The 13734-nt window shown below is 42.1% G+C and overlaps 1 protein-coding gene across 2 annotated transcripts in view; it reads left to right on the top strand.

Moving 5' to 3' along the window:
• Positions 1-13734, top strand: part of ttll7 (tubulin tyrosine ligase-like family, member 7) — a 163798-nt gene that overhangs the window by 104907 nt on the left and 45157 nt on the right. For both annotated transcript variants that reach the window (XM_045205294.1, XM_045205295.1), the window contains exons 10-11: positions 2831-2925; positions 8583-8730. In XM_045205294.1, coding sequence (XP_045061229.1) covers positions 2831-2925; positions 8583-8730 — 243 coding nt within the window. The remainder of the gene's footprint in view (positions 1-2830; positions 2926-8582; positions 8731-13734) is intronic.

Genomic DNA, 13734 nt, shown 5'->3' on the forward strand with positions numbered 1-13734 from the left:
ATCAAAGACACGTATCCAGGTGCAAAAAAAAAAAGAGAGAGAGACATTTTCCCGGGGTATGTAACTGATTCACTATGTACCTAGCTGACATTCACTCTGATCCCAACCTTTAAATTGGAAGAATTGAAATCGACCGGGGAAAAATATATAAATAAAACGATGATATAAACATGTATGTTTTGTTTGTTCTCGTTTGCTCTCTCACTCTCTTGCAGTGGGATTGATATATTTACAGTTGTCAATGTGAATTTGGGAAAAACTCAAGGTTAAAACGTATAATCTTTTCGTTTTTATTGAATGCCTCTCGGAACACGTGCTCTTTAAGCCCCTGCCTGAGACACTTAAGGAAATCAGAGCAGGATTTTAGAGGCTACGGGGGTTCATTAGGCGCAGACTGGCCTGACTATCACCGAGCAAGAGAAGAAGGCGAGAGAGAGAAGGGGAAGGAGAGAAGGAGATTGAAAGGGTTGAGAGAGATGGAAGGAGTGAAGGGGAGAAAGAGAGAGTAGGGAGTGAAGGAGAGAGATGGGGAGAAAGAAAAGGAGAGCAGTAGAGAGAGAGAGAGAGATAGAAGGAAATAAGGAGAGAAAAGAGACAGAAAGTGATGGAGATCAACAGAGAGCGAGAGAAAGAAAGAGAAAGAGCGAGTCTGTTATGCTGCCGGTCTCCCAGTGACAGATTGACACCACAAATCACACTGAAAAATTAGACAAGCCAAGAAAAAACGCAGCCGGGATTACCAATGGCAACTGCACTACCCATTCAGCACACAGTACAGTACATACCCCCATGCTCTCTTTGTGTGTGTCATACACTATGTGAGGGGCATATAAATGAAAAGCACACTCTTCTCCCTTTCTCTTTCCCTTTCTATTATGTTCTCTCTTCTGAAGGTGGGACATGAGGCTAAAATCTCTCAGGCACTGGGATAAACATACTTCACTGAGCGAGAGAGAACACTGGGATAGGAGAAGCTAAATGGCTGACACTGTAAATCTAAGGCACCTCCTGCATTGTCAGACCTTGATGAGTGCTCTTTGTTGGTTTTTGTTTGGTTATCTGCGGGGCAGGCAAGGTTACTAGCTCTTTGCGGCTACTGTAACCCAGTGTGTGTGTGTGTGTGTGTGTGTGTGTACATGCTTGTGTCAAGGTACAGCTTTCCGATGGTACTGTTGCCAGTCTGTGCTCAAAGGGCCCAGGGACAATGGGGGCAACAGGACCTGGTAGGGTTACGGCCGCTACAGTAAATTCATTGATTTAGCGCACTGTTGCCAACCCTAGCGCCACTACGCTCAGTGGTGCATGGAGCCTAGGTTGTGATGTAAATATGATCTTACAGCAGCGCTCCCTAAGCCCTGGCACACATCAGCGAGCACCTTTGTGCTGGGGATTAGCGATTGGCCGTCCAGGAGAGAAACGCAGAGCCTTGGTACCTAGGGAGCATTTGCAGTGTTTCTGTCTTGGGGCCATTTGCTGACGCAAATACAGTGTGTAGATTGAGCTTACTACAGGAAATAGAACTGACTTAGTGTGTGCACCTGGAGGTTTCCCTTCTTGTTTGTGTAAATGTAGTGTTATTTAAATATATATATGTGTGTGTGTGTGTGCCTATGTGTGTTTTCACAACCTAATGCTAAGCTAATTACACCAAATGGTGGCAGTGCTGTGTGTATGAAAAGGTAAAGAGGTGGCGCGAATGTGTCACCGGGGGAGTAGTGTTATCTCGTTGTGGCGCTCAAGGACTGAAACCTGATCCCGCCGTTAGCGCTGGCTGCGCCGCCGTCATTTGAACTCCCTTTTAGGCAGAATTCAATCAGTGTTCTCTCCTTGATATGCTGGCCCCTTTTTTTTTGCTGCCCACAATTCCCCCACCATCTGGGGATGAGAACGCCGAAAATAATAGATTTTGTGATGTCCGGTATAACGCTTAATATCTGAATCCGTTGTCCCGACTGACTGACAACGTTTTTACCCTTTTGCCTTTTTGAAAGAAAGGAGGCCATTCTTAAATTTTGCAAGAATGAAAACGAATTATATAGGGCTTTTGCATGGAGCCACTGTGAGTGAATCCTCTGAACGTTTTATCCCATTCATATGGCTTGTGCTGCTTGTACTGAGCTACTGTACTGTGTTATTGGGCTTGTTCGACATTGTAGTCGACATTGCCCACCGACTGATCTACAAATCACCTAGCATCATAAATAACTATTCCTTATTATTTGTAGATCAGTCAGTCAGGCACAATTTACTCACAATGCTGTACAGGTTTGATGCTCTCAAACACGGAGAAATAAGAGCCTGTTTGTATTGGCTGGCAGTGCCATCGTCCCATAGGACACAGGGGGCAGTAGCACGCCACGGACCGAGCTCCCGGTCACTGTCATTGGCTCACAGAGACGGGGTCACATATCTGGTGACAGCTGCCCCCCCCCACTGCCCACCAGACAGGATGTGGGCCCAGGTCAAAGGTCACAGGACCAGGCTCTAAAGTGTCCTCCAACCAATAAACACTAACCCCCCTCCCTAACATACACTCACGCGTGCGCACACACGTCCCCCTCCCTCCTCTCACTAATCTCCCTAAAGTGCACAAGCAAAGACCACATTGGAAATAAGTGTTCAATAATGTTGCTTAATCCATTCTTATAATCATAAGTAACACAACATAAAGAGAGACATTACAATGCTTTCATGTTTTATCCTCTGGGCTTTGTACTTCGCAACTGTACAATGTCTTAAGACAATAAATAAATCAAATCAATTCAAAAGTGTTTTTTAAAATTGTTTTTCACTGTTGAAAAAAATTATATTTTAATAATTTCTCCTGCAGATCAATCGAGCGCCGAGCTTCGGGACCGATCAAAAGATTGATTACGACGTGAAGAAAGGGGTCTTGCTCAACGCACTGAAACTTCTCAACATCAGGTAGGCCTATAGATGCGGTGTATCAGCAACACTTCTACAATATCATCATCCGCACGGCCTCCCGAGGCCCATTATGAGTTCATCAAAAAGCATACGCTGAACTTTTGCATGGCCAAGGCTTTTGAATGTTTTAGATTTGTATTGATTCTCTTTATTTCACCACAAACATTTTCAATTCTTTGATGTGCGCACTATCTACCCCTCTTGTTATTAGTTTTAGAGCGATTTCATTAGAGATACGGAGTGCGTTGTTTACTAGGCTTCTGTATTTTGTTTTAACAACTGCTAATGCTGCAGTCCTTGTAAAAGTGGGTTACGTGCTGGATTGTTGGATGGCGAAAAAAAAGAGTTACAAAGCTTAGGCCCTCTTCATTGCTCCATGCTCTTTGTGCATTGTTCAATCGGTCGTTATGTGTTACTTACAGTATGCTTTATGGTGTACTGTATATGTGTGTGTGTGTGTGTGTGTGTGTGTGTGTGTGTGTGTGTGTGTGTGTGTGTGTGTGTGTGTGTGTGTGTGTGTGTGTGTGTGTGTGTGTGTGTGTGCAGAGTTTCCACTATATTCCTTTAGCAGCGGTGGCCCACCCCTACTAAATTATTGCCACCGCTGCAAAGAATATGATGTAATATATACAGTTGAAGTCGGAGGTTTACATACACTTAGGTTGGAGTCATTAAAACTCGTTTTTCAACCACTCCACAAATTTCTTGTTAACAAACTATAGTTTTGGCAAGTCAGTTAGGACATCTACATTGTGCATGACACAAGTAATTTTTCCAACAATTGTTTACAGACAGATTATTTCACTTATAATTTACTGTATCACAATTCCAGTGGGTCAGAAGTTTACATACACTAAGTTGACTGTGCCTTTAAACAGCTTGGAAAATTCCAGAAAATTATGTCATGTCTTTAGAAGCTTCTGATAGGCTAATTGACATCATTTGAGTCAATTGGAGGTGTACCTGTGGATGTATTTCAAGACCTACCTTCAAACTCAGTGCCTCTTTGCGTGACATCATGGGAAAATCAAAAGAAATCAGCCAAGACCTCAGAAAAAAAGATTGTAGACCTCCACAAGTCTGGTTCATCCTTGGGAGCAATTTCCAAATGCCTGAAGGTACCATGTTCATCTGCACAAACAATAGTACGCAAGTATAAACACCATGGGACCACGCAGCCGTCATACCGCTCAGGAAGGAGACTCGTTCTGTCTCCTAAACGTACTTTGGTGCGAAAAGTGCAAATCAATCCCAGAACAACAGCAAAGGACCTTGTGAAGATGCTGGAGGAAACAGGTACAAAACAGGTACAAAAGTATCTATATATCCACAGTAAAACGAGTCGTATATCGACATAACCTGAAAGTCGGCTCAGCAAGGAAGAAGACACTGCTCCAAAACTGCCATAAAAAAACCAGACTAAGGTTTGCAACTGCACATGGGGACAAAGATTGTACTTTTTGGAGAAATGTCCTCTGGTCTGATGAAACAAAAATAGAACTCTTTGGCCATAATGACCATCGTTATGTTTGGAGGAAAAAGGGGGAGCTTGCAAGCCGAAGAACACCATCACAACCGTGAAGCACGGGGGTGGCAGCATCATGCTGTGGGGGTGCTTTGCTGTAGGAGGGACTGGTGCACTTCACAAAATAGATATCATCATGAGGAAGGAAAATTATGTGGATATATTGAAGCAACATCTCAAGACATCAGTCAGGAAGTTAAAGCTTGGTCGCAAATGGGTCTTCCAAATGGACAATGAACCCAAGCATACTTCCAAAGTTGTGGCAAAATGGCTTAAGGACAACAAAGTCAATGTATTGGAGTGGCCATCACAAAGCCCTGACCTCAATCCTATAGAAAATGTGTGGGCAGAACTGAAAAAGCGTGTGCGAGCAAGGAGGCCTACAAACCTGACTCAGTTACACCAGCTCTGTCAGGAGGAATGGGCCAAAATTCACCCAACTTATTGTGGGAAGCTTGTGGAAGGCTACCCAAAATGTTTGACCCAAGTTAAACAATTTAAGGGCAATGCTACCAAATACTAATTGAGTGTATGTAAACTTCTGATCCACCTGGGAATGTGATGAAATAAATAAAAGCTGAAATAAATCATTCTCTCTACTATTATTCTGACATTTCACATTCTTAAAATAAAGTGGTGATCCTAACTGACCTAAAACAGGGAATATTTACTAGGATTAAATGTCAGGAATTGTGAAAAACTGAGTTGAAATGTATTTGGCTAAGGTGTATGTAAACTTCCGACTTCAACTGTATATATTTGTATGTACAGTGGGGAGAACAAGTATTTGATACACTGCCGATTTTGCAGGTTTTCCTACTTACAAAGCATGTAGAGGTCTGTAATTTTTATCATAGGTACACTTCAACTGTGAGAGACGGAATCTAAAACAAAAATCCAGAAAATCACATTGTATGATTTTTAAGTAATTAATTTGCATTTTATTGCATGACATAAGTATTTGATACATCAGAAAAGCAGAACTTAATATTTGGGACAGACACCTTTGTTCTAATTACAGAGATCATACGTTTCCTGTAGGTCTTGACCAGGTTTGCACACACTGCAGCAGGGATTTTGGCCCACTCCTCCATACAGACCTTCTCCAGATCCTTCAGGTTTCGGGGCTGTCGCTGGGCAATACGGACTTTCAGCTCCCTCCAAAGATGTTCTATTGGGTTCAGGTCTGGAGACTGGCTAGGCCACTCCAGGACCTTGAGATGCTTCTTACGGAGCTTCTCCTTAGTTGCCTTGGCTGTGTGTTTCGGGTCGTTGTCATGCTGGAAGACCCAGCCACGACCCATCTTCAATGCTCTTACTGAGGGAAGGAGGTTGATGGCCAAGATCTCGCGATACATGGCCCCATCCATCCTCCCCTCAATATGGTGCAGTCGTCCTGTCCCCTTTGCAGAAAAGCAACCCAAAGAATGATGTTTCCACCTCCATGATTCACGGTTGGGATGGTGTTCTTGGGGTTGTACTCATGCTTCTTCTTCCTCCAAACACGGCGAGTGGAGTTTAGACCAAAAAACTATATTTTTGTCTCATCAGACCACATGACCTTCTCCCATTCCTTTTCTGGATCATGCAGATGGTCATTGGCAAACTTCAGACGGGCCTGGACACGCGCTGGCTTGAGCAGGAGGACCTTGCGTGCGCTGCAGGATTTTAATCCATGACGGCGTGGTGTGTTACTAATGGTTTTCTTTGAGACTGTGGTCCCAGCTCTCTTCAGGTCATTGACCAGGTCCTGCCGTGTAGTTCTGGGCTGATCCCTCACCTTCCTCATGATCATTGATGCCCCACGAGGTGAGATCTTGCATGGAGCCCCAGACCGAGGGTGTTGACCGTCATCTTGAACTTCTTCCATTTTCTAATAATTGCGCCAACAGTTGTTGCCTTCTCACCAAGCTGCTTGCCTATTGTCCTGTAGCCCATCCCAGCCTTGTGCAGGTCTACAATTGTATCCCTGATGTCCTTACACAGCTCTCTGGTCTTGGCCATTGTGGAGAGGTTGGAGTCTGTTTGATTGAGTGTGTGGACAGGTGTCTTTTATACAGGTAACAAGTTCAAACAGGTGCAGTTAATACAGGTAATGAGTGGAGAACAGGAGGGCTTCTTAAAGAAAAACTAACAGGTCTGTGAGAGCCGGAATTCTTACTGGTTGGTAGGTGATCAAATACTTATGTCATGCAATAAAATGCAAATAAATTACTTTAAAATCATACAATGTGATGTTCTGGATTTTTGTTTTAGATTCCGGCTCTCACAGTTGAAGTGTACCTATGATAAAAATTACAGACCTCTACATGCTTTGTAAGTTGGAAAACCTGCAAAATCGGCAGTGTATCAAATACTTGTTCTCAGTCTCTAAGGTGCAGGGTTGAGATCCGGGTGGTAGCCGGCTAGTAACAGTGACTAAAGTTCAGGGCAGGTTACTGGGCGGAGGCCGGTTAGTGGTCACAATAAGTGTATGTATACGTGTCTGTGTGTGGGTACCTGTTTGTGTGTGTGCATGTGTGCCCGCGTGCATGTGTGCCTGTGTGTGCGCATGCGCATGTGTTTGTGTACACGTTTGCGTGTGTGATTGTATCCATACTGACTAGTTGTGGCCGTGCTGTCCCCAGGCTGCCCTGAGTCTCTACACTGATTGATCATCCCAGACCTGACCTCCAGCTCTCTGCTCTCTCTATGCCTCTCCATCACACGGCTAAATATAGTCCCCATACACTCCCCACAAACAACAACGAATGCCACTACATTAGGACTTACACACTGGAGTGGATCAAATACACCCCTACAATAGATCTGTTTGGCAGCACTGTGTAACAGTGATACATTGTGATACACTGAATGCAGCTCTATCCCAGTGCAGTACAATATAAATACCTTATCAGAAGAATTGGAAAAGATCTGCTTGGCAGCACTGTGTAACAGTGATACACTGAACGCAGCTCTAGGTCATCCCAGTACAGTATAGTAAATCATTAGAAGAAAAAGCATTTTGGAACAGCTCTAACGCAGTACAGTACAATTAATCCCTTATCAGAAGAATTTGTTTCATTGCTGATGTTTACGGCGTTCAGAAAGACTAAAAGGGGAGATTAGATTATTTCCCAACAAATAAATCTTGGCATGATGAAAGAACATTGAAACAACGTCTGGCACCAGACAAACTGCGTATGTTCACTGAGTGAAAGAAACATTGTTACATTTCCTTAAATAAGAATACCTTACCATTCTAAGGAGTGGGCCGGTGTAGCTGGTGGTGGCAGGGTGGGCTTGTGACTTGGTTCAATTGGAAAGGTGTAGAGCTGTGTGATATGAAAAAAATCCATATAGCAAAAAATTGCCTGAATTGATGTGATAATGATAAATAGAACAATACATTTATAACTTTAATGTACAACAGTTTTTATTTTTTATTTTATTATACTTTAAACTACTACTACTAGTTTGATGGTTGTAGTCATCAATTGTCCCATAACAAACGTATTTCATTTCAAACTTCACATTTCTCCAGTATAGGCTATGTAATGAACAATATCAGCAAAATTCCTGCGATAAGTGATCGGTATGGTCAGTGTCGATAACATTCGGTTTATAGTCCCAGCTCTAGAAAGGTGTCAACACAATCCGTATCCCTCCGCCCAAATGAGCTAGGGCAGTTCCCGGGGAATCCAGGACACAGAGTGACCCCAGAGCCCACTGCAGGGCACAATATTACATTTAAAGGGCTAGTGAGTGGGGACCATTGACTTCTTTATTAGGAATATGAAGAAAGTCAATGTTTCTGACTCCTTCCAACTTTACTTTTTTCAAATGCTTTGAGCATTTGATTGAGCCTGTCTGGAGTGTGGGTTTGCACTTTTTGGACGATATTCATTCCATTACTCGAGGGCAAACTCAGGTGCAGCTATGGTTTTTGAAAGAATCCAGGTTTGGTACGTTCAGCATTCCACTTTTTGTGCTTCAATGCCAAAAGAGAGAGGATGGGGGCTTTGAAAGAATAATCAAATTAGACTTTATAGAATTCGTAAATAAAGGTATTGGAGGGAAGCTAAATAAGAAAGAGAAAGTTTATTGTTTTCATTGTTTGTCTCTGTTGTGTTGTGGTTTCTTCTTTCAGAGCGAGCGACAAGAAGCGTAACCTGGCCCAGCAGAAGGCGGAGGCCCAGAGACGGCTCTACGGCCAGGGCTCCATGAAGAAGCTCTCGGCCGCCTCCTCCGAGGCAGAAAAACAGCGCCACACGCTGGAGCGGAGGAAAGAAGAACTGGTGCGTAAAAAAACAACTTTTTAAAATGATTTCAGTATTAGGAATTCCCTCTGCTTTAGTATTTTGAATGCACAATAATATATAATAATATAATATATGCCATTTAGCAGATTATGCACATTGTTATTGAACAGATATGGAGAGATCGACAGAAAGATGGATGAGATGTGTTAAAGGACAGTAGTCCTAAATAAAACGTATGTCGACATAGCCTTAACTATGCCGGTGGCAGTGACTCGAACAAGAAACAAAAACTTTTGACAGAATGAGAGAAACTACTGCTCTTTTCTTCCCCTTGTAAAAGTTTCAGTCGACAGCGTAACATTTCATTATACACGCTTTAGAAGTAGGCTGGTTGAGGTTGTCGCGTTCTCCAGAGCTAAGTGCCAGGTTTAAGTAGCTAGTGGGTTCCACCCCTTGATTAGTCCATTGATCAACCTTTAGCGGTCTGAAAGGAGGGGGCATATGGCAACACAAGCTATATTTTATTTTAAAAGGGCACGGTGAGATCCAAGTGTGGGTGATACATACGTCGCTACCCAGGGGTGAGTGTACGGACATGTACCAGAATTTAGCCGATCAGTGACTGTAATTGGAGGAACCCTGACTGACTCTCTTCGCAAAATCTACCATCTGACCTTCTCACAATTATGGCTCTTTGATGTATAAAAAAAATGGGAATGTGGGAGGAAAAATCCATGTGAATTTTAAATTGGCAGGGCCGGTGTAAAACAGGTGTTGAGGAGGGAGGACGACTCCTTTCTTTTCAACACTAGGCCTTTTGTGCTTCTCCGCTCTGTGCCTCTGACTTCATTAGTCCGATTCTAAATAGAGAAACGTGTCATTCCTTCACTCGTTGTTATTCAGAACCAAGTTACTTGTGCATTATTCCCTTTTTGTGTATTCTGACCTTGAACTTACGCATGGGGAAAAGCCAGTGCCAGCAAGGTACCAATTGGGGTGGAGATCAAAGAAATTGAGGTATGGCAGAGGTGTATACAGATAAGCGATATTCTGACCTTGACTTAATTCCCTAATAATTTCAACGTCTTCACGCACGAGGAAACCATGAATAAGGTTGAGCACCTTTCGGTTTCAAGTGAAAAAACATCTACTATTTCCATTCCGATAGAATTCCGATAGAAATAATACCATTCTCCATACACTGTAATTTATAAATTGATAAGAGCTATTGATAAGAGCTACGTAAATGAGTAATCGGTTTGGAGAAGGCGATTGTAAATACAAATAGCAGTTGTTTTAGATTATTTTTCCTTATGATCGCTGGAGATGAATGTGAAACAAGTCATATGGAAGCAAACTGAAAATCATATCAACATGACATGTATTGTGGCCCCTTTTCCACAGTGAAGTAGGCTATAAATAGCTGTGCCGTTATTACACATTTTACAGTGCCTTCATAAATTATTCATACCGCTTGACTTATTCCACTTTTTGTTGTGTCACATGTCATGACGTGACTTATATTAATATGGTGACTGTTATATATCGAATCAACTAACTATGTTTAATTGTCACTTGATTAAATTAATCATGTAACAATTAACTCATTCGGAATTTGGGGCACCACGGAAGAAGTTGTTTAACGAGTTACCATCTCCCGAATTAAACTCTTAGATATATATATATATCGATAACAGTCACTTATTAAATAATTACCTCTTATCAGTCTCATTCTGAACGTCGCATAATCCTTGAACCTGCAAGAACCCTAACTTTATTGATGAATCAGCAATACACAAATTGGCTTAATTATTTATTTACTAACTAACTAAATAATAACACAATACAAACACACACACACACACACACACACAGGTTATTTTTTACTAACGTAATACAATGAAAACAGGTCCCTAATGGACTGGACTAACAATAGCATGAATGCTTGGAAGGGAGAGACAGAGATTCAAACTATCGTTGATACTTTGGAAACTACGCTCACGGAAATACAAATGTTTAGCACCCGCTCATTCGGATTAGAAATGCAACATGTATTTACGTGTAGCTGTCCTCGATAGTTGATGATGTAGGACTCTGGTTTGCCCACCAGAGATCCCAATGTCCTTGGTAGAGTTTCTGGACATAGTGGTGGTTAGAATGGATACTTCAGCATACCCTGTAGTTCGTAGTTGATCTGTTATATTAGATACTTCAGATGCACAAACGGTTGTCTGAGAGGGATTGTCCCTCCCAACTCGTGTCTTTAGTGAAAGTTCTCTAGACGACTATACATGCCAGCTGTGGACTGAGATGATAAGGTCTAGTGCGTTGTCTTCTTCTTCACCTCGTGTAGAGGTTGAGAGTTTCAGAGTTTCACCATTTTGCCATATTCAGCTCGCGCTGCATGTCGGCTGGTCTGTAGAGTTTAACCATTTTGTAATGTTTAGCTCACGCTTCACGTCTGCTGGTCTGTAGCGTGTCAACCATTTTAAGCCGTGGGGCTTCCTGGTCTAACCATTTTAAGCCGTGTAGCTTCAGCTTCACACTTCCTGGTCTGGTAGAAATGTGCAACATTTGCAACATCCGGCTTATACCGTAATCTGCTTGGTCTGAGGTGAATTTCGTTATGAGGGGTTTTATACTTGAGTAGAAAAGGGGGCGTTTCATCATGTTTGTGCTCATCTGGGCGTGGCCACTGACTGAGAACAAATCAATAGGGAATACAATCATCTCATCTAGAATGCTAACATCACATTATTATCTTCACAAAAGTATTATTATACTTAATCATTCGTTTTATACAACAATTAGATGCAAACCTCATAACCAGTCATAAAACTGTCCCCCAGGAAAGGGGGTGTTCAAACCTTTGCCGAGCCGGCATCTTTGATCCTCAACCCATGAGGGCAAGTCATGACACACAATATCCCATAATGGCAAAGTTAATACATGTTTTTAGAATTTTTTTGCAAATGTATTGAAAATGAAATCCAGAAATATCTCATTTACATAAGTATTCACATCCCTGAGTCAATACATGTTATAATCACCTTTGACAGCGATTACAGCTGTGAGTCTTTCTGGGTAAGTCTCTAAGAGCGTTACACACCTGGATTGTACAATGTTTGCCCATTTATTATTTTCAAAATTCTTCAAGCTCTGTCAAATTGGTTGTTGATCATTGCTAGACAGCCATTTTCAAGTCTTGCCCTAGATTTTCAACAGATTTAAGTCAAAACTGTAACTCGGCCATTCAGGAACATTCACTGTCTTCTTGGTAAGCAACTCCAGTGTAGATTTGGCCTTGTGCTTTAGGTTATTGTCCTGCTGAAATGTGAATTAATCTCCCAGTATCTGGTGGAAAGCAGACTGAACCAGGTTTTCCTCTAGGGTTTTGCCTGTGCTTAGCTCCATTCCGTTTATTTTTTTCCAGAAAAACAGTCCTTAACGATTAGAAACATACCCATAACATGATGCAGCCACCAATATGCTTGAAAATATGGAGAGTGGTACTCAGTAATGTGTTGTATTGGATTTGTCCCAAACACAGCACTTTGTATTCAGGACAAAATGTGAATTGCTTTGCCACATTCATTTTTTGCATTACTTTAGTGCCTTACATTACTTTAGTGCCTTGTTGCAAACAGGATACATGTTTTAGAATATTTGTATTCTGAACAGGCCTCCTTCTTTACACTCTGTCAATTAGGTTAGTATTGTGGAGTAACTACAATGTTGTTGATCCATCCTCGGTCTTCTCCTATCACAGCCATTAAACTCTGTAACTGTTTTAAAGTAACCACTGGTGAAATCCCTGAGCGTTTTCCTTCCTCTCGGGCAACTGAGGAAGGACGCCTGTATCTTTGTAGTGACTGGGTGGAGTGATACAAAGTGTGATTAATAACTTCACCCTGCTCAAAGGGATATTCAAGGTCTGCAAAAATTTTTTTACCCATCTACCAATAGGTGCCCTTCTTTGGGAGGCATTGGAAAACCTCCCTGGTCTTGAATCTGTGTTTGAAATTCACTGCTCGACAGGGACCTTACAGATAACTGTATGTGTGGGGTACAGAGATGAGGTAGTCATTAAAAAATCATGTTAAACACTATTATTGCACACAGAGTGAGTCCATGCAACTGATTATGTGTGTCCTGAGTGGCGCAGTGGTCTAAGGCACTGCATCGCAGTGCTAGCTGTGCCACTAGAGATCCTGGTTCGAATCCAGGCTCTGTCGTAGCCGGCCGCGACCGGGAGACCCATGGGGCGGCACACAATTGGCCCAGCGTCGTCCAGGGTAGGGGAGGGAATGGCCGGCAGGGATGTAGCTCAGTTGGTAGAGCATGGCATTTGCAACGCCAGGGTTGTGGGTTCGATTCCAGTATAAAAATAAATAAAAATGTATGCACTCACTAACTGTAAGTCGCTCTGGATAAGAGCGTCTGCTAAATGACTAAAATGTAAATGTAAAATGTAATTATGTGACTTGTTAAGCACATTTTTACTCCTGAACTTATTTATGCTTGCCAAAACAAAGGGGTTGAATACCTTTGACTCAAAACAATTTCGAAAAACATAGTTCCACTTTGACATTATGGGGTATTGTGTGTAGGCCAGTGACAAATAAAAATCTAAGTGTAATCAATTTTAAATTAAGGCTGTAACACAACAAAATGTGGAAGAAGTCAAGGGGTGTGAATACTTTCTCAAGGCACTGTAATTGTATGTCCTAATAATTTTCGGGGATGAAATTTGGAGACCCAAGCTATAGGCTTCTGTAGCGCCGAACCAACCGAGTTGATTTATGCGCTCTAGAATGTTTTAATTGCTTGCCTGGGGTTAAAAAATATATATAAACAATTTGTATCATGTTAAATATTAGCCACTATCAGGAGCCACCGTCAGTAATATCCACATACATTTATAACTGTCACTTTAGTGTTAGTTTCCTTCAATTTGTAGCCTACATTTTGCAACATTCCATTCTGTTAACCTTTCTTTCCTCTGTCACGTCCGTGTAGTTGCTTCCTGAGGGTCACTAG

This window comes from Coregonus clupeaformis, chromosome 20, assembly GCF_020615455.1.
Source record: "Coregonus clupeaformis isolate EN_2021a chromosome 20, ASM2061545v1, whole genome shotgun sequence".
In the NCBI taxonomy this organism is placed as follows: domain Eukaryota; kingdom Metazoa; phylum Chordata; class Actinopteri; order Salmoniformes; family Salmonidae; genus Coregonus; species Coregonus clupeaformis.